The sequence below is a fragment of the Lutra lutra genome, chromosome 9 (assembly GCF_902655055.1).
Source record: "Lutra lutra chromosome 9, mLutLut1.2, whole genome shotgun sequence".
In the NCBI taxonomy this organism is placed as follows: Eukaryota; Metazoa; Chordata; class Mammalia; order Carnivora; family Mustelidae; genus Lutra; species Lutra lutra.
In genome coordinates this window covers 140,099,872-140,120,637 of record NC_062286.1, presented here as the reverse complement: position 1 = coordinate 140,120,637, position 20,766 = coordinate 140,099,872, and the positions used below count along the sequence as shown (strand labels likewise).

General features: G+C 58.2%; 1 protein-coding gene across 1 annotated transcript; it reads left to right on the top strand.

Moving 5' to 3' along the window:
• The first annotated feature begins 11,579 nt into the window (after positions 1 to 11,579).
• On the top strand, positions 11,580 to 20,752 carry CTSZ (cathepsin Z). Its single transcript, XM_047744847.1, has 6 exons — positions 11,580 to 11,747; positions 12,107 to 12,270; positions 16,462 to 16,641; positions 18,697 to 18,847; positions 19,126 to 19,288; positions 20,152 to 20,752. The coding sequence occupies exons 1-6, from the start codon at positions 11,614 to 11,616 to the stop codon at positions 20,260 to 20,262; spliced, it is 903 nt and encodes a 300-aa protein (XP_047600803.1). The 5' UTR covers positions 11,580 to 11,613; the 3' UTR covers positions 20,263 to 20,752.
• The last annotated feature ends 14 nt before the right edge of the window (positions 20,753 to 20,766 follow it).

Here is a 20,766-nt window from a genome sequence, read left to right as displayed (position 1 = left end):
CTCGTGGGGTGACAGGACCACCTCCAGAGAGCGCTCCCTGAGCCGGCCAGTTGTGTTATTAGGAACCCTCTGTCTAAACTCACTGGCTGACAGATGAGGCCATGACATCCCAACGTGTGAAGTGACTTCATCGTCACACGGCCTGTGAGAGACATCCCTCCCCGCTTTAGACCCGGCCATGGCTCCCGTGTCTTCAGCTCTGTTTCCTGAGGGGTGGTCTCACGGTCACTGGTAGCACTGAGCTGTCCTTTGGGGGAACATGGGTAGACAGTTTTTATTTTTATGTTGTCTACTTTCATGTTAATAGGAAAAAAAATAATTAGTATTTATAACAGTAAAATGTTAATGAGAGGAAGTTTCCTTTGAACTTGGCCAAAGTTGTAAAGGCACGTGTGATTCTTCAGCATTTGGGAAGAAAGCTGTCAAGAGACAGAATCTCAACTCCATGGCTCACCGTCAAGGCCTCTCCCAGCGTGGCCCCGCACTTCCCCTCCAGCCCCTTTCCCGGACTTTGGTCCTCAGAAAGCCGGTGTTGTCAGGGCCCCCGATGCCTCCACTCTGGGCCGTCAACAGGTTTGGGGCCACCTGCCTGCACCTTCGCACCAGCGTGGCTCTCCCCCTGCCCTACGTGCCAATTCTGCTCTTCCAGAAACAGAGCTTCTGGCCATGCCAGGACCTCTCCCCTGAGGCCCCAGGACAGCAGGCCGCCACCCCAACAGGCACCTGCTTCTCCAGGCCTCTCTCCAGTGTTTGCCAAGCTCCCTGGGCCCCCACCCTCAGAACAGCTCCAGTAGGGACCTGCCGTGTGCCGAGCACACACTGGGAGCCAGGGATATGGAAATGAAGGAGACTGATGGGGACATGGCCCCCAGGGTGTGGATTCAAAGGCAGGACTGCAGGCACTCGGACCTGAGTCCCTGGGCGCTCCCTCCCCTGACTCTGACCGAACGGACAGGTGATGGCAGCTGAGGGGTCCGCCCTGCCCATCATCACCGTGAATGACAGGCAGCTCCTAAACCCTGTGCACTTTCCACAGGCCTGGTGAGGCCCAGGATGGGAGGTCAGTGATCCAGACCAGAAAGTCACTAACTGCTCTGTAGTAGCCTTTTTACTGGAAAAGAGCCTCCACTTTTCCCAAAGGAGTTCAGGTACAGAGTGAAAGGCGCTGGAGTGTTCCTGCAGGAGAAAATCAACATGGATGGGGAGGAAGGACTTTGTCCCGCGGGCGCCAGCCCAGGGCTGCTCCTGTCCACTGTCCAGTGACCTCATGGGCCACATGCAGAACGAGAGCTCCACGTGAGCCTGGGTCGGGGACACAACCAGGGTAGAAGTTGTCGTATGGGACACGACCAAGACAGCTGCGAAATTTGAGTATAGATCTTGGGGATTAAATAATCACATTGTATCCACATCGTATTTCCTGAATTTGATCATGGCTGGGTTACACAAGTGGAAATTCTTCTTTTCAAGAGATAGTAGGAAATATTCAGGGTCAACAGTCCCCTTGCCCGCAGCTTGCTGGCAAACCTTTGGGCAAGAACAGTAACAATGTGATGAATGTGGAGAGGCGGGTTAAGCGAATGCGGCAAAACGTTAACGATTGGTGCGTCTTTGCAAACGCAGTGCGAGACTGATACTCTTGCAACATCTCTGAGTTTGGAATGTTTTTCTACTCCAACCTGAATGACCACATGATTACACCTGCTTCTGGTCCAAACCCCCCACCCCACCCCACCACGACCTTAAAGAGAAGAAAGTGTCAATTCAAGAGGAAGAAATGTGCATGTACCTAGCAGGATTTTTTTTCACAAGTTAAATAAATACATACACAGAATAAACCTTTCAGCTTCCATGACAGTCACCCCCTCACTCCACCCCTACCTCCGCCTCTTTGCTCTTCCCTCTGGCCCCTCACCTGCCCTCCCAGCACCCCCACCGCCCGGCTTGTCAGATCCCGGGTGGGAGCCCCGGGCTGGTGCCAGAACCTAGTTTACAACTACCACACGGGGCTCCCCGTGTTTGCTAATTACGAATCCTCACGCCTTCTCTCCCCGAGGCCCGGGAGCTGGCCCCGGAGCTGCCCGTGTCCTTTCACCTTTGTGTCCCCAAAGTGCCTGATACAGGAGAGGGTCTCGGGGAATTGCTGGGTGCGCACCCGTAGCTGCGCCGGGCCAAGCAGCCTTGCTCAGGATGGCAAGTTTTCTTAAAGCCAAGAATGTATTTATTCACGAGTGTGCCCTGACGGGTGGAGGGGGGCATGGTGCCTGAGGACTTTTTTCTCTGGCCCCTAAGAGGAGGTCCAGGCTGAAGGTATAAACTGTTCCAAGAAAGCTGGATGTCGGGAACGGACTGCAGATGGGGAGATGGCGTGAGCTCTTACCGGGAGCCATGGCTGGCTGGGCTGCTGAAAGGGGCATTTTTGACCTTCCTGTGTTCATTCTTTGCTGTATGAGAGGGATCTAGTGTGTTGGGGGTCCCCCCGGCCCCCGCCAAACCTCCACCCTGGAGCACATTCCTCTTGGTCATCTTAGTTTGCTCAGGGAGGGAAAGGGCCAGATTTCCAGATGGGCGCTTAAAAGGTTTTTCTGTTAATGGGGCAGTTGGAAAAAAGAAAAAAAAAAAAAAAAAGGTGGAGGGGGAAGAGAGGAGAGGAACCCTGTTTGCTTTGATTTCCCAGCTCCACGGGCAATGTTGACTCAGTCTGGGTGGCTGTCCACTGTGAGGGGCGGGACAGGTCTGGGCAAGGAGGCTTAGCAGCCCCAGCCACTCAGGGAGGCCCACCTCCTCCCGAAACTTGAATTTTCCCATCTGTCTTATGGGATGATGGCCCTGAGTCCCAGGCTTGTTGGGAAGACAGAGCATGCCAGGGGTGAGCCCCCGATACCCCTTTGCAGGCAGTGTTTTTCACATGGGCTTTGCAGGACGGAAGCAGATGTGTGGACAGCCCCACTCACTGGACACCTAGGAACCTACCGTGTGTCAGAGCCCAGAGCGCTGTGCTGGGGCATCAGAACTGTGTGGACAGAGCAGAGGGGCAAGTAATGGGTCCGCACCATCTCTAGTCTATTGTCCTCATTTACCAAGGGACCTGCTCCCCGGAGGAAGGAGCTCTCCTCTGCCTGCCAACTAGCACAAGCCAGGGCAGTGCCGGAGGTACGTGCCTTTCCCAGACCCAGAGAAATGGTCCCTTTCCGGGGTGCAGGTAAACCGTCCCTTGAGAGACCGGCCTTCCTCAGGGTCTGTTCTCAGCCAGGCTGGTGACCGCAACCCTGAACTGCAACAAGGAATTAGAGGCGGCCGTCTGTGATGAGTGGTAAACGCCTTTTCTCTCCACGAGGAAGGACCGTGGCAGAGGCAGGTTGGGAATGAGTGCTCAGGGCTGATTTAGTGAGCACTGCCCAAGAAGGCAGAGGGCAGGAGCGAGAGCTTCCCTGAGTGGGCATGATGCTGCACGATGAGAACACCGGGATGAGGAAGAAGGACAACCAGGCTCATCCTTTGCAGAAACACCGTCTCTCCCCTGGTGGGCCGTGGCCGTCCGTCTATGAGAAGACAGTGGGAGCGAGCCTTTTCCTGCACGACACTTGGCTCTATTATGGGAACAGGAGGAAGATGATAAGGAAAACCAAGTGTCACCCAGAAACCCGAAATCGGCTGCTTACAGACTTCCCCCAGGAGCTGTCCCTCAGTGGTCAGACGGAGCTCCCCCACCTCCACTGGGCAAATGAAATATAATTATGAGAAAAACAGAGGACTCAGAGATTTCATTGATTTCATCCGCCCCTGATTCTTCTACTTCTGAGTGCACCAAAGTTCCTTGAATAACTCAGAGAAGATTGTTGAATTATAGTGTTTGCTTGTGATTCAGAAGCAGAAATTTTTCCAAATGTCTTAGCAAGAAACTGACATCTGAGGGGCCATTATGAGTGAGTCAGCGGGTGTGGGCAGACCATCAGATGAGCTGAGCTCTACTCTCGTGTACTCTGCCCCGCTGTTCTCTTACTGTACAAGAAAGTTCTGGGAGGATGAATAAGTAAGTGCAGGAGCAAAGACCTCGGAAGGTGTTGCTGGTTTTCCCTAAGCAGAGCTGCCGGGCCACACGCAGGTCAGAGCCCCACCCCCAGGCCGCAGTGCTCTGTCCCACCCCCACCACGTGGACCCGCTGGGCTGCCCTCCTCTACTTCCCAGCCAATGTGTGAATGCTGTGCCCGCCTCTGCAGGACACCGAGAGTCCGCATCCCAGGCCGCGGGCATCTCTGGTTTGCAGGAGGAGCGCGCACAAGCTCGAGTGCGCACCGCGGCCGGAGCAGGGCTGATGGGACGCATTAACCTTTTCCACCGCATCTCTCCCGTCTCCCAAAGTGTGCGGCTCCTGATAAGCAATGTGCTGTGGCAGGAGCAGAGATAAGCAAAGTAATAGTTCACTACCCGGAGCTGAAATCAAACATAAATATATACTTTTTGAAGCCCGGTGTTTGTCCAAGAAACCCCTGTTGTAAAGTCTCAGAAATCCATCCGTTTACCCGACAAATATTGGCTGAGTACTATTTGGGGGCTCGAGGGACCCTGGAAGAGTGGGAGGTTTGGGCCCTGCACCCCAGGGACACGGAGCAGGACAGAACCACCCGCTTCCAGTTGGCCTTTGCCAAGTTCTTGGTCATCTCACACGCACTGCCCCCTTGGGCCTGCTCTTGAGCAAGGCGACGGCTCTCTCCTTTGTGCAGTGGAGTCTAAGTTTTGGGGAGGGAAAGGGCAAGCTCAGATCCCAGGATAACATGGCAGAACCAGAGACAATCACAGGTCGTCGGGCCCTGACATTGAGAGGTTCACGCTGAGGAGTCAAGAAATGGGCTGACCAGACGGCCTCCAGCTGGACGTCCAAGGTGTCCGGACTGCACAGCTCACCTCTCTCCTCGCCTCTGGTCTGTAAGTGCGTTGGTCCCCTAGCCCCACCTCCCAGGTATGTGGCCCCACCTGTCCACTCTCCCTGCCCCTCTGGGAGCATCCCTGCCAGCTCTCCCGTCTGTGACCGCGGGAGCCCCTACAGCATCCCCCTGGCTCACCCGGCCTCCTTCCATTTGTCCCTCCCCGTGGTCACCAGAGGGATTGCATGAAACAAAACTCAGACCTTGTCCACTGCCTCCTGGGGAATGAGCTGTGCCCAGGATAAAACCAACCCTCTCCGCCCTCTTGCCACAGCAGATGTGTGGTTGTTCAGACCTCTGATAGGAAGACACCTGTCAAGGGCACACAGAGGGGGCGAAGGAGAGCCAGATGCAGGCCTATCCTAGAGAGGAAGGGAGAGAGAGGTGGGCTGTATAGGGCAGGCAGCGTGCGAAGTATGGCCTGGATTGTAAAGCTCCAAGCTGTGGTTCCCTACAGTTGCGAGGTCTGGGAGGGACATTTAGGGTCCTGTTTGCTCTACAGTGACTTCCCTGCCTACCTGCTGGCCAGCCACCTCCGCGGCTGTGCCCCCCACCGGCTTCTTCCAGCTGATCATGCTTACCCTTGTGTGTGTGTTTCAAAGCCTTCGCATACATTCTTCCTTTTGTTTTAAAAGTCCAGCACTTTCCATGGCTATGTCCTCATCATTCAATCCCAACTCCTTGGAAATGTATAAGAATTGTCCCTGACACACCTGCACCCCAGGGTCTGCAGTAACATCCCCCACAGCTCAGCTGTGGAAAGAGCCCAGATGTCCCTCAACAGGTGAACGGAGAAAGATGTGGTATATGGGGTGCCTGGGTGGCTCGGTCGGTCGGTTGGGCATCTGCCTTCAGCTCAGGTTGTGATCCCAAGGTCCTGGGTTCAAGCACCGCATCGGGCTCCCTGCTCAGTGAGAAGCCTGCTTCTCAGGCTCCCTCTGCCACTCCCCCTGCTTGTGCTCTCTCGCTCTGTCAAGTAAATAAATAAAATCTTAAAAAAAAAAAAAGAAAGAAAATACGGTGTGTACACACGCACACAATGGAATATTATGCAGCCATCCTAAAATGAATCTTGCCATTGCAATGACGTGGATGGAACTACAGGCATTACGCTGAGTGAAATAAGTCTGTCAGAGAAAGACAATTATCATATGATCTCTCTGATATGAGGAAGATGAGTGACAGGGCGGGGGGGTGGTTGTGGGAGGGAAGGAGGGAAAAAATGAAACTAGATGGTATTGGGAGGGAGACAAGCCATAAGAGACTCTTAATCTCATGAAAAAAACTGAGGGTTGCTGGGGGCAGGGAGGGATGGGGTTGCGGGGTGGTGAACATTGGGGAGGGCATGTGCTATGGTGAGTGCTGTGACTTGTGTAAGACTGATGATTCACAGACCTGGACCCGTGGGGCAAATAATACTTTATATGTTAATAATTAAAAAGCTAGACTAGAATTAAAATAAAAATATATATAAGTATAAAAAAAGTAACAGGGAAACAGGTGAAATTAGTTTTAAATATGTTATATGTTATTTAACCCAATAAACCCCAAATATGATTCTTAATGTGTAATAAATTAACGGTAATAGTAAATCAATAATGAAATAATTATGTAAACAAACAAAAAGAACTGTCCCAGACCAAACTCCCCAGAGGGTGGTCTGTCCCCAGCATTGCTCTATGGGACTCAGCACTGCTGTGTCCCCAGGCCTGGGACAGTGGTCGAGCACAAACTGGGAGCTCAACCAGTGTTGGCCAACCACCCGACTGGAGAGAGCAAGCGGATTTGACCCGGTGAATGCCCAAGACCCCTCTGGTCACGGGCCGCTCCTGATGGCCATATGTGACCTGCCCAGCAACTCTGATGCATTCTCAAGGTGTGGCTGTGGGTCAGCCCCTCAAATGTGGCCCAGGGAGCCACGTTTCCTCCCAAGCAGACGTGTGCAACCGGGAGAGGCTGTGGTGATGATGACATTCAGGGACAGTGGCAAGAGAGGCTACATGTGCCCCTCACTACCCCACTGAAAGGCCTTGGCCACAAAGGCGTCTGGGAAGTGACAGGAGTGCGGCTGGAGAGGGGCTGCAGCCGGCAAGGAAGCCAGGGTGCCCAGCAAAGCCAGACTTGTCAGTGTCCACCAAAACAAACGCACTATCCAGGATGTGGCCAAACTCAGGAGTGTGGAATAATAGGAAATGTGTGCGGCTTGGCGGGTGGGAGCCAGACAACATGGCACAGCAGGAGGAAAGAAAGGATTTGGAGGCAGCTCCACAATAAATGAAAACTCATCTCGTGTTGTTCTTCTTCGGGGTGAGAGAGGGGCCAGCCCTGGTCTGACCGTGGGGTCTGCATACTCTTCGCCTCAACGAGGGGGGAGATCACCCTTATTTTTAGAAATGAATTTTTGTGTTGGGGCGTTGGGTCACACGTTTGCCAGGAGACTTTATGGGGTGAAGAGAAAAGGACTGACACCTGCCCCCCACAGGCCTCCTGTCCACGGACGGCAGGTCCCTGGAGCCTGTCTTCCCACCCGTCAAACAGGGTATGAGCCTCCCACCTCACCTCCACAGGGTCGTGCCAGGGATCAAACAAGGACAGACATTTCCCAGAGTGGACCGTCTTCCAGAATGTCATGACCTCCGCCTTTAAGCCCCATCAGGGAGCAGGGATGACCTGGTTATATCCAGGAAGATAGACCTCAGGCACCCTTGTGTGTGTGTTTCAAAGCCTTCGCATACATTCTTCCTTTTGTTTTAAAAGTCCAGCACTTTCCATGGCTATGGCCCAGAGAGACAACTTTGTCATGGTTTTGGGAGAGCCTCTGAGCTCTCGGACATCTGCTCGAGGCCGCTCCAGACTCGTCGCTGCTGGCCTAGAGGAGCTGAGAGGGCAGTGCCAGGAGCCAGGAGCCAGGCGCAGGCCCCGGGGGCCTCGGAGATGAGGGGGGCTTGGGGCCCTGCCCTGAGCCTCCTCCAGCCCAGGGCCAGAGGAGAAGGGTAAGTCATTATCTTCAAAATGCCCTTGGGCTGGGGAGTCCGGTGGTTCTGCTCTGAGGAGAGCAGGGCCTGAAGGTCGACTCCACTGGGGCCTGGGGCAGGGGTTGGGGGCATCTGGTTCAAACAGGTTCCCTGGCATGTCCTTCCTTCCTCGTGGTCCCCAGGAACCTTGCAAGCTTGCCTATGAGCCCTCACTCGGGCCCCGGGGCCGTGTGCGCTGGGCCGCCAGCCCTCGGTGCGTCTGAAGGGCCGAAACTTGTGTTGGGTTGTATCCCTGGTCATCCCCTTGACGGAACACTTTTAGGAACCTCTGCTGAAAGGAATCCACCCCCGCCCCGTGCCCGTAACCCCTGAAGGGACGCAGCCAGCCTGCTCAGAGAGCGGTCAGCTAGGCCAACAGGCTCCCACGGACCACAGCCAAGTTCAGAGGGAGAAAGAGCCTGTGGTCCTTGGGTCTGGGCCATCACAGGGGCTGCAGACGCTGAGTGATCACATCAGACCTCACTTCCTTCTTGCCTTGAAAGTTGTGGTTTTACAAGTCCAGACTCCCTCCCGCTCCCGGTGCCCTGTTTTCCATCATTTCCTGGGTGTGAGTTGCTTCTGTGTCAGGAAGATCCTGGTAAGCCACCACCGGTGGGCTCCGGAGGTCCTACATATTACCAGTCTGAGAACATTCCCGCCTGTTAAAGGGTTGAATGCTTCCTGACCTTCTTACCTGCAATGTCGTGATGTATAAGAAATGTTTATTTGGTCATTCAGATGATCACAATATATTTCTCATACATATTTGGTCTTTGTCCACAGTTTATGACTCGCAAGTCCCTAAACCCTTGGAATTTTGAAAGTGGTTAAGGGCGATAAAGATGGGGAGATGGGGTTTGGGTGGTTTGTTGGTTGGTTGGTTGGTGGGTGGTTTTTTTGTTTGTTTGTTTTTTCAAGATTTTATGTATTTATTTGACAAAGAGAGAGACATAGTGAGAGAGGAACTAAGCAGGGGAGTGGGAGAGGGAGAAGCAGGCTTCCCGCAGAGCAGGGAGCCCAATGTGGGGCTCGATCCCTGGATCCCAGGACCATGACCTGAGCCAAAGGCAGCCCCTCAATGACTGAACCACCAGGTGCCCCTGTTCGCTTTTTTCTTAAGCAGCCTCCACGTCCAGCCTGGAGCCCAGTGGGGTTTGAACTCATGACCCTGAGATTAAGCCCTGAGCTCAGATCAAGAGTCTGAGGCTCAACACACTGAGCCCCCAGGGTGCCCCAAATTGTCTTTTGTTATATTGATAGAAGCGACTTTGTACCCTACCCAAGATGGGCTCTGGTAACCCAGAGGGCCCACTGTATGGTTAGTGGGTTACAATTTCTGATCCCTTTAACCCCCCAACCTCCTCTGAGGAGGGGAGGGGCCCCCGGAAAGGGCCTCGAGGCCCCACACCCTTCCCCCTTCCTCGCCTTAGTTCAGTGGCTGTTGATTCTTATCCTTTCATACTCCGGTAAGTGTGAGTATCTCCCTGAGTTCTGTGAGCCGCTCTGGCAAATTAACTGAATATAAGGAGGGGGTCTTTGGAACTCCCAGCCTGTAATAGATCAGTCACAGGTGACAACCTGGGGCTCACAACCGGCCTCTGATGTGGGGGTGGTCTTGCAGGATGGCGCTGTGGGGTCCGGAGCCGGACAGTCTGGACTGCGCTGAAATCTCCGCCCGCCAGCTAGTACCTGAGAATTGCTGGGTACTCGGGGGCGAGGGGAGGGGGACCCACGTCTCATGCTGGCACTGGGTCAGGGAACCTTTAAAGACCACCCCTCTGTCTGACCCCAGGCCGCAGCAGCCTAAGGATCAGTCAAGCCCAGCAAAGAATCTGCAGGGCCTGGAACAAGCTGAGAATGTGGGCCTGGGGCAGGCCAGCGTGGGTGCTGAGCCTGGGGCCTTCTGAGCACAGGGCTGGGGGTGGGGGGCGCCCAGGGCATCTTCAGAACAGCCAGTTCTCCCAGTGGCTGTGTGAGTTGTGTCCGGGGTGGGGGGCGAGAATTCCTGTCCCCATTCAAAGGCAAATGGGACATCCTAATGCAGGGGAAGGGGACAGGGGTCCGGCACTTGAGACAACGACGGGGCGCTAAGAAGAGCAGGTGTCTGGTCACTAGACGACTCTCCTGCCCCACAGATGGATCGTTCAGATAAAGTTGATCTCTGCTAATAACCCTCATTCTGGGAAAGACCTTATTTAGCTCCTTCTGTGGAGTTGGGGGAGGGACAAAGTCTCTCTTGAGCCCTCAGGGTGTCAACTACCTTCAGCTCTGAATGCGCTTCATGCCAGAGTGGCCGTTAGGTGACCCGCCCTCGGCCCCTGCGGTGGAAAAACTTGTAAGTCAGCACATTTCCCCCCCAATATTAGGGATGTGGCCTTGGACCTCACAGCCCAGCCATTGCAGGGGAAGTGCTGAGTGAGCCCTCCCCATCCCTCTGTTTGCCTTGTTGTAGAACACCTGACTGGCCTTTGCACCGTCTGGACCGTGACAGTCTGGGGGTCCAGGAGGCTCTGCAACAATATTTGTCACCCGTGGTGTTGTCACCACTCTGTTCTCAAGCAAGGATGGGCTTTTAGCTTCTTCTTCAGTGGGAACCAGAAGTCCTCCTTTCAGGGAGACCCCACCGGGGACATGAGAGGGTCAGCCATGGCTTCCTTCCCCACATGGGTGACCTGACTCACCTTAGTTGACATGATGTGGAAGGGGAAGTCTGTCCACATATCTCACACCCAGAGCAGAGCAAAAGGTTCTGAGGCCAGGCCAGGGGCACCTGATGGGGCAAATCCACCTCTGCGGGCCTGGATTTAGTGCCCCCCCCACTTCACCCCGCCCCGCCCCCCCACACCCAGCTCAAACTTGAGTGTTTCCTTGGCCCTTCAGGAGCAGGACTACATTTCTGGACTGGTAAAGCAGGGCCAGGTCTTTGCCAGACCGGCCTCTCAGCACCGCTGGGGTCCTGGGGCCTTCTCAGCCCTCCCGAGGTGCTCATGGAAATGGCAGGGAGCCCATGGGCCTTTGCATTCCGGATTGCCAGCTTGGCTCAGGCAGAGGAGGGGCCGCAGGAAGGCGCGAATGCCCATTCACTCAGTGGAGAGCGGAGCAAGGTCATTTGAGGACCCCACGCTTGTGAGGACCCTGGAACCCAATGCCTGGACCTTGCCTTCCAGGAAGAAGGAGGCTGTGTCCAGCCTGCACGGGTGACTGCCCCTCACGAGGAGCAAGAGGGAGGGAGGGAGACACTGTCAAGTCATAAGACCAAGGCCTGGGGGACCCACTTCTGCTTTTGGTTCCCCTTTTGCCCATGACGTATTTTGTTAGCGGGAAAGCTTTTCAAGCATCTTGGGGGTTGGAATGTAGAAACAATTATTTATGAGCCATGAAATCCTCCCTGAGCGGCCTTTTCTAGACGGGTCCCCCCTTCCCGCGCTGCGGCGGGTGAGTCCCCCTCCAGGAAGCGCCTGGGCCTTGGGGAAATGGGGCCCAGAAAGCCAGGCCGGGGCCGGGGACCTCCAGGGCGGGGCGGCCGGCCAGCAGGTGCACTGCGCGGGCGGCGGGCGGGGTCAGGGTCACGGCCCGCGGCCGGCTCCGCCCCGGGGGTGGGTCACCGGGCGCGGCCACCTTAAGGCCCGGGCGGGGCGGGGCGGGCGCAGCGCGAGGCCGGCGGGCGGGGAGCCATGGCGCCGTCCGGGCCGCTGCTGCTGGTGCTGCTCGTGCCGCTGGCCGCCGCGCGGGCCGGGCCCTACTTCCGCCCGGGCCGGGGCTGCCGCCTGCCCCTGCGGGGGGACCAGCTGTCGGGGCTGGGGCGCAGGTGGGCTGCGGGCGGGTCGGCCCCACTGGGGGCTCCTGGGGGCCCTGCCTCCTCCCCGGGGCTCCAGGAGCCTGGCGCCGCCCTGCCTCCCTTGACCTTTGAGGGTCAAATCGGGCCGCTGTGTTGGGGGGCACTCTTCTTTACGTTCGCCGGGTTGGACCAGCCTGGCCTGGGGCCTTTGGGGCGTTGCTGGGGGAGCAGTGTGGTTCCTGCATTTGGGGGTGCCCTGCCTCCTTCACGTCCTGGGGGGTGGTCTCCCATGGAGCTGGGCTCCCCTGGTGATTCCCCCGCTCATCCCCCGCCCTCATCTTGGGGGAAGGGAGTGGGCACTGATTGTGTTGGTGCTGATCTCTTCCCAGGACCTACCCCCGGCCACACGAGTACCTGTCCCCATCCGACCTGCCCAAGAGCTGGGACTGGCGCAACGTGAACGGGGTCAACTACGCCAGTGCCACCAGGAACCAGCATATCCCCCAGTACTGTGGCTCCTGCTGGGCCCACGGCAGCACCAGTGCCATGGCGGGTAGGCTGGGGTCCGCAGCCCCTCCTGATTGTGGGCTGCCAAGGCCGGTCCGGACGGCCTCCTGGGCAGCACAGGAGGCCACCGCGGCTGTGATTCTGTGCGGGGAGTTTCTGAGCCGGGACTGGGCATGCGGTGGGAGGTGTCTGAGCCGGTCAGGCCTCGGGGAGCTGACCTGTGCCCCCTGCCGCTCCTCCCCAGGCAGGGAAGGCCAGAGTGACTGATAGAAGCACGATCCTGTTTCCATCACACAGGGTGGGCCTGCTTGGGACCTGACGCCTGGTGATAATGTGGCTCGTGGGTGCCTTTTCTGTCCCCAGAGCTTGTGACCCCCTCCCCCCTGCATTTGGGATCAAAACAGAAATCCAGACTCACTCACCCCACCCCCCGGCCAGGGATGTGCTCAAGTAAGTGAAACTGCTTTCCAGCAGCACTTCATATGTGAGCTGCAGGCCCGTCCTGGGCGTGGGATACTGAGCAAGGCTGGCTGGTTTTCTCATCTGGCCCTGAGCCGTCTGGCCACAGTGAGGGGAGGCCTTGGGAGAGGACGGAGGAGAGACGTCACCCAGGCTCAGGCCTTCGATCAGTCCCAAGCTGGCCTGGTAGCGTAGGGGAGGGGCTCTGCCATCTCCAGTGGCTGCCCAGGGGTCCCGGAGTCTGCAGAGGCACTGGCTGTGCAGTGCAGAAGGGACTCTCTGGGAATCTGGCCCCAGGAGGGCAGGGGCCCACTGCCTCTTCCCTGGTGGGTAGCTCACTGGGCAGGCCTGGTGTCGTCACGTGAAGTGGGTTAAGAACAGGGTGTCTCTGTAGAAGCCTCTGAGCTGCCCTGTGACTGTTCCAATTTTGTAGACGAGAGAGCTGAGGTTCCTGGCCAGGGGGTCAGGAGACTTGGCCACGATGGGAGGTATAACCCAGGGGGCTGGACTTTGGGCCAGGACCTCTTTTGGACTGCCTTTAGGTTGAGCAGAGGGTGGGGTCTGGACTCGAGGAGTGGCCAGCTGTAGCTGGGGTGCCCAGTGGGGTCTCCCCTTAGGGACTGATAAGCAGACTGAGGCCCCCATTTTATGGTGTGAGAGCCCTTGAGGGAGGCTGGGGATGCCGGCTGCCTGAGATGCAGATGGACTGGGGTCCCTGAAGGGTGTGGAGTTAGAGACTGAACCACCGAAGCCACTGGGAGACCTCGGGCCCGGCGGGCTGACGGGGTGTGGGCAAGCCTTGAGACAGAGGGTCAGGGCACAGGCTGGGCCAGGCATGGCGCTCACAGTGAGGAACTGAAAGAGGGCCTTTGTGGCATCCCTAAGGGTGGGGGATGGAGGGAAAGGCCGAGAAGGTCAAGAGGGCGGGCCCGGACCTTGTTCCCTTTCTGGATGGTCAGCCCTCCCGCGTTTCTGGAATGGACTCTCTCTTGGGCAGACAACTGCTTCTCTCCTCTTTCTCCTCGAACCTCTTTCTCCCCGAGCAGCAGGGCCCTGCTTCCTCTTTCCCTGAGAAAAAAGATGCCCCTGAGAGGGGACTTCCACGGGCAGTGGCCCAGCTGCCACCTGACGCAGCTGCTCCCAGCTCGCCTTCCGTCCTGTCCCCGGGTGTCCGGCACCCAAACCCCTGGCCCCGTGCCCTGTGCTGGGCCCCGGGTGTCACTGTGAACAAGTGTGGGGGGGCCTTCAAGCCTGCGCCCCCTCCAGCTGGACTCCTGGGAGGGTGTCTGCAGCCCCTTCTTCCCTCCTTGAGCCCACTCCAGCCTTGCTCCCCCTCCCGCTCTGTGGGCACCATCCTGCCAAGATCACCTGCGGGGGCTGCCCCGCGAACAGGGCAGTGGTCCCCCGAAGGCCTCGGCCTCAGCACCTGTGCTCCCTCATCTGTCTGTGACACGCTTTCTCGGCCCTTTCTCTCAGCACCGGGGTCTCCTCCTGCCTCCGGGCTGTCCCCCCATCGCTGTGCCCACTCCTCACCCTCCTAGTTGTACTTCTGTGCGTCAGGGTCCCCCGGACTTGGCCTTCAGGGGCACCCCGCCTTTCCACCAGCTGCCCGCTCTCCCTCTACTCGGACACCTGACTCCTCAAACCCCAGGCTTTCCGCCCTTGCTGGGTTCAGCAAGTCAGGACCCCAGCCTTCCCAGGACCCACACAGAAGCCTCGCCTTTGCCCCTGAGGCAATCCTGGGCCAGACCGGGTCAGCTGTGCCTTCCAAGTGTGTTCTGCAGCCCCGTCGCTGCACCCCCACTCTGGAGCCCTGGCTCCCGCACCTGGCCCCGCCCTGCCTGCTCCGCTCACTCCCTCGCCCCCCACCATCCCCTCCGCTGGACGCAGCCTGCTGAACCCCAGGTCGGAGTGCGCTGCTGTTCCGCTTGGAACCCTCTTGAGATTTCGGGCAGGTAAAACCCAGAATGCTCACCTCACCTACGAGAGCCCCTGTAAGCTGGCCCCTATCCAGTGTTGGGACCCTGTGCCTCAAGGCTCTGACGGTCTCACTGGGCGCCAGGTGCCGGCGTGGGGAACGGCCTCATGCGTGGCAGAGCGGAGCGGAGCGGGAACGGGATGGGTGTGGAGGGGCGTCCCTTGTGTTCGGGCCACGTAAGGAGTGTATTAGACCCTCGGTGGCTGGGTGGGGCAGGGATTGGATACGTGATTCAGCCGTGGACCGGGAGGCCAGCAGAGGGTGGGGAGTGGGCTCCCCAGAGGCATGGGGCATCCGAGGGCAGATGCGCCCCAGGAGCCCAGAGCAGGACGTGCTTCCGGGGGATGGAGTGGCCCCACTGCCCGCCGCTGCTTGGGGGGAGGAGTGGGCGGAGGAGCCCTGGTTGGGGAAGCAGGGGTCAGCGCTGGCAGCTTCGTGGGAGGAGAGTGGAGGCCAGTGAGGTGGGCTGGGCCTCAGGGAGAACGGGGCTGGGAACGGAGAACCGGAGGGCTGTCGGGAGCCTCACTACGCAGCGGACAACTCCCGTGTCGGGACGAGGGTGCATGTGGGACGTGCAGGGGCTCTTTGCTGCTGTTTCCAGGCTCGCAGGCCCGCACGTGTGTGCAAGTGCTGATGTGGGAGAGAGAGACCTGGGTCCACGTGGGCCTAGGGTTGGGGGCAGGATCAGGCCACCTGTCGTCCCAGGAGGTGGGGTGGGGACCCAGAAAGCCCGTTGGCCGGTGGAGAGAGGAGGGGCCTGTCATTGAGTTTTCCAGTGAAGTTTGGGGGTGAGGGGCTGGGCGAGGTGAGAGGGGTCACTGTGGGCCCCTGAGAGAGCCAGGCAGCAGGGGCCTGTGGTCAGCATGTCAGCAAGCATCTCCCAGGATGGGGGGACACCCTGTGTGGCCACAGCGCGTAGGGAGACCTGGACCAGTGGAGGTGAAGTGTTTGGAGATGGCTGTGGGAGAAGGGGCTGGTGCCAGGCCTTGTGCGGAGTAGGGCGTGAGTGTGGAGATCCTCCCTTGGGGAAGCTGCCATGGAAGCGACCTCCGGGGGAGGGAGTCAGCAGCCAGAGCTGTTTGTGCCCTCAGTGGGGCCACTGATACGTGCTGAGCACCTGCTGTAGGCATGAGAGCTGCGGCTGGGACCGAGCGCTGCAGGAAAGGAACACGGGGAACTCTCGGGGGGGGCGGGCTTAGCAGGTGACAAGGTGTCAGTACAGCTGGGGAGGGCCTGAGAGGTGTGGGTATGGGGGGTGCGGAGGCTGGTGACCTGCAGCCAGCAAAGGGGTGTCTGCAGGAAGGGGCTTTCTAGGCCAAGGAGCGGCCAGGAGACAGGGAGGAAGGTGCAGCGGGTGGCAGGGGCCTTGCTGGGATTGCTGGGGTGTTCCAGAAGGCCGGGCCGGGCGTGGGGGGAGGGCTGGTCAGAGAAGCAGGAGTGGAGCCACAGGAGCACCGGCATCTGGAGCACCCCCGCCAGGACGTGGGCGAGTTGGGGGAGCCGGGGGGTGCTGCTGGTGTGGGGCGTGCCCCAGGAGCCAGGACCGTCCTGTTTCTGGCTTGGTCTTTGGACCCGCAGCTCTCGTCCTGCCGGCTCTTCTGCAGGTGCTTCCTGGGCACGTGCAGCTGGACAGACAGACCCAGCCCTGCCCTCGTGGCAGCCAGGCAGGCAGGGTAGGCAGACATACCTGTGCCTGGAGGGGCCGGGGAGGCCCCTGGAGCGCCGAGACTCCCAAGCCTGGGTCGAAGCCCCGGCCGGGCGGGCAGGTGGGCTGACCAGGCGCGGTTGCTGTCCTCGCAGACCGGATCAACATCAAGAGAAAGGGGGCGTGGCCCTCCACCCTGCTGTCCGTGCAGCACGTCCTCGACTGCGCCGACGCGGGCTCCTGCGGCGGGGGCAACGACCTGCCGGTGTGGAGGTACGCCCACGAGCACGGCATCCCGGACGAGACCTGCAACAACTACCAGGCTAAGGACCAGGGTAGGCCCTGCCCGTCCCGCACGTCCTCCTCCGGGGGAAAGTGGGGCTGGGGGGCAGGGGGAGAGCCGGATAGAGGTTGGAGCCGCCGCCCCCAGTGGGGCAGGGAGAGCAGGCAGGTGCGGAGCCTGCAGTCCTCGTTGGGAAGTCCGGCCGGAGACTCGGAGGGGGTGTCTCCAGCCTTGTGCCCCCTGTGGCCAGCACCGGCCATGGCATTTGGGTTCTACCATGCTGGCATTTCGGTGCTTTCCCAAAATGGGCCCTCGTCAAGGCAAGAGCACATTTTCTAGGAGTGGGTGAGGACGGCGGGCCAGCAGCTAGGTAGATGGAAGCCTCCGAGCGCGGCTGGAACCCGGGATCGGCCTGCCGCCCAGCCTGGGCCGCGCACGTGTGGGTGCACTTGGAGTGGAGGTTCTGTGTGGGCCAGCAGAGCCCTGGCCTGGAGTCTTGGGAGTTGGCACAGTCCTTCTAGGCTGCTCCCCTTAGAAACCAAAGGAAAGAAAGTCCAAACCCCAAACCCATAATTGGCAGTTTGAAGGCACCTGTCCCTGTCTGAGTGCCCTCTTGGCCAGAGCAGAGAGCTGGGGTGAGCCCCATGGGCCATCGAGAGCAGTGTTGGAGGAACCGGAGCTCAGGGGGCTCTTCACCCCCACTCTCTCCTTCTACCGAAGGCTGAGCTCCAACAGCCCCCTGTGCCTTCTCAACGCCCGAGCAGGCTCTGGGCGCCATCACACACCCACAGGGTGCCCCCGCCTTGCCTCTAGACCATACTGGCCAGCCAGAGAGAATTCCCCCAGACTGGTTGGGTGAGTCTTGTTGAAGTGGTAAACACAACGAGGGTCAGAGAAGCAAGGAGAGGCCAGATGAAGGGGAAGTCTCTGCAGAACTGGGAATCAGGTGGTCCCCGGGGCCATGCCTTGACCTGCACTAGTCTCGTCCGGCCTAGAACCCCTGGAACCCATGTGACAGGACCAGGTGCGACTGAGCAAATGGCTGTTGGCAATACACGGTCTTGCCTCCGTATCAGCAAATGTGGCCACATAGCCATCCCTTTCCAGTTGTATTGGGCACAGGGCATTTGGTGTCCCAGGGACAAATGAAACCAGCAGCTTCGTCCTTAAGGAGTCTGATGTCCTGGGGGCGGACTCTGGACAGATGGGAAATTGTAACAAGTCGGTACCCCAAGAGTGATAAAAAGGCAGGATGGGGGATGTCAAGGGCCTGGGAAGGATGCAGGGGATGCTGGGGTCTTACAGAACTAAGAGCCTCCCCCCCTTTTTTTTCTTAAAGATTTTATTTATTTGACAGAGAGAGCACAAGTAGGCAGAGGGGCAGACTGAGGGAGAGGGAGAAGCAGGCTTCCTGCTGAGCAGAGAGCCTGATGCAGGGCTCGATCCGAGAACCAAGAACATGACCTGAGCCAAAGGCAGCCACTTAACTGACTGAGCCACCCAAGGCACCCCCGCCCTTTTTAGCCTAATTCTTAATACCTCCCCACATTAAAAAAGAGAAAAATGCTTATTTTTTTTTTCTCTAAATGTATTGGCCTGTTCACTAGGCAGCAATACCATTATCTTCTTGAAAGCTAGTAATTACACTCTTTTCAGCTATGGAGTCTTGTGAAAAGACCCGTTCTTGGCCTTTAAAGGAAAAAAAGGAAGCTAACTTTTGAGTGCCTACTAGGTGCCCATTGCTGTGTGTCTGTCTTTCCTGCGGGGGGAAGGGCTCTTCACAACCGTCTCACAGCCGGACAGAGCGCCCTTTGGCAGCCCCCGATGGCGAGATGATTGCTGTTAGTGACATCGGCGGGGACGCCTGGGTGGCTCAGTTGAGCAGCTGCCTTCGGCTCGGGTTGTGATCCCGGGGTCCTGGGATAAGGGTCCCATGTCGGACTCCTTGCTCAGAGGGGAGCCTGCTTCTCTCTCTGTCTCTGCCTGCTTCTGCTCTGACAAATAAGTAAAACCTTAAAAAAAAAGAAATGGGCCAAGTGGAGAGAGGGTTGGGACGTGGGTCTTTGTGACAGTGGCCTCATGCGGACTTTGCCTGCTGTCCCCCCAGAATGCAACAAGTTCAACCAGTGTGGAACATGCACGGAATTTAAGGAGTGCCACTACATCCAGAACTACACGCTCTGGAAAGTGGGTGACTACGGCTCCCTCTCCGGCAGGGAGAAGATGATGGCGGAAATCTATGCCAATGGCCCCATCAGGTAAAGGGTGTGCGGGGGGGGCTGCGGCCGGGTCCCTGAGGCCCCTTTCCTGGCGCGGCTTCAGCGTCTGCAGGAAAGCTGACACTCACTGGACGGTAGCAAGGGTGGCACACTTATACCACACACACACACAGACACACACACACGCATGAGGGAAGGACAGCGTGAGTTCAGGCAGGATGGTCCCCACGCACGGTCCCAGGCGGCCCCCCAGGACTGTCAGTCAGGGGCTAAGTTCTCCCCACCAAGGTGCTAACCCTTCAACGCCTCGCGCTCAGCTGCGGTATCATGGCCACGGAGAAGATGGTGAAGTACACGGGAGGCATCTACGCAGAGTACCAGGATCAGGCCTACATAAACCACGTCATTTCTGTGGTCGGCTGGGGCGTCAGCGATGGCACGGAGTACTGGGTTGTCCGGAATTCGTGGGGGGAACCGTGGGTAAGATGTTCGCTGATACCCCCCTCCCACCAATCCCCAGTTTTTACTGGCTTTCTAGTCGAGAACCATGGCCCCGAGCAAACGGACTGCTCACGCCAGCCCACGGGCAGCGCTGGTGACATCGGGGGCAGGGAGGGCGGCTGTCACCATCCTAGAGGTCACGGTGTGTGTAGCCGTCTGGCGCCAGTGGCTCCTCCCTGTCCCCCCCACTCCCCCCCCCACCCCGTGGCTACCAACAGTGTCTGCAGACACTGCCAAGTGTCTCCTGGGGGCCCCCGCCCTGGCTGCGGAGTGGCTGTTCTGGAACTTTCAGTTCAGCTCCAGTGTTGCTTTGCAACTGTCTCGTCCTTTCTGCTGTCAGTCTCGGCTCTCCTAACAGTGTTGAGTTTTTTCAGAAATACTTTTGAGTTGGGTTGCAAGTCTGGGGGAGATAAATTAATTGCCAGAATATTCATTTCTAAGACTCAGTATTAACCATTAACGGCTTGAAACACAGAAATTCACTACTCTGAAGTGGGGGAGAGTGATTAATGTTGAAGTGATAAAATGTCTGTATTCCTGATGAGAGGACTAGACACCGGGGATATTTGCAGGTAGTCAAGTCAGCTGGCCCGAAGAGTCCGCATTCTGGCTACACTCATTTGCCTCTGGCTTATAGGGCCGGGCACCCTGCTTGTTAAATATTAAACCAAGTAAAAGTATTTCACAGGAGGTATTTCTGAGTTGGGTCCCACACAGGGACAGGAGCAGCTGAGCAGGCGTCAGGCCTGAGGCTGTGAGGGCGGAGGGTCAGCGTGCGTGTGGACGGCTGGAGCCGCGGGAGACGGGGGTGGACAGCTAACGTGTGACCCCTCTTCCCACAGGGGGAGCACGGCTGGATGAGGATTGTGACCAGCACCTATAAAGATGGGCAGGGCGCCAGTTACAACCTCGCTGTTGAGGACTCCTGTACGTTTGGGGACCCCATCGTTTAAGGGACAGGTCTCCCCAGAAGAGCAGTGTTATCGTGAACCATAATCAGGGGGTCCTGTCGCTCTGGGCACTGGGTTGGTTCCACCACGGTCTGAAGGGACTGGGGACTGGCATCAAACGTGTCTGACAGCTGGTCGTGGCCCTGTGTGCCGAGAAGGGGCGCCTGTCGGCACACAGCCTGCCGCGGCACCGGCCAGGAGCGCACTCCTGGGAGTCTGCAGCGGGATGGCTGAGAGCCCCGTGCCGGCCACTGCCCTGCCCCAGAGTGTCCGCCTGGCCACGGTGTGATCCGCGAGGCCGTAACGATGTGACTGCCAAGCTCCTCCATCCCATAGGGTGTTTTCGGTCTGGCAGCTGTGGTCCGTGATGTGGTGCAGAAGGACGGACTTCTCTCCAGTTCTTATGTTGCCTTGGGATCAGTGGTGGGGGTGGAGGGAGAAGACGGCCGTTGGAGATTGCCCAAGTGATGAATAAAGTATGTGACCCCCCAGAGGAGAGCCTGTGTG

What these genes read in the sequence shown, in the direction of transcription:
- CTSZ (XM_047744847.1), top strand. Translation starts at nt 11,614, where the DNA reads ATGGCGCCGTCCGGGCCGCTGCTGCTGGTGCTGCTCGTGCCGCTGGCC. An exon ending in CAGCACCAGTGCCATGGCGG is followed by an intron (nt 12,271 to 16,461) that starts GTAGGCTGGGGT and finishes CTGTCCTCGCAG; the next exon opens with ACCGGATCAACATCAAGAGA. An exon ending in TATGCCAATGGCCCCATCAG is followed by an intron (nt 18,848 to 19,125) that starts GTAAAGGGTGTG and finishes CCTCGCGCTCAG; the next exon opens with CTGCGGTATCATGGCCACGG.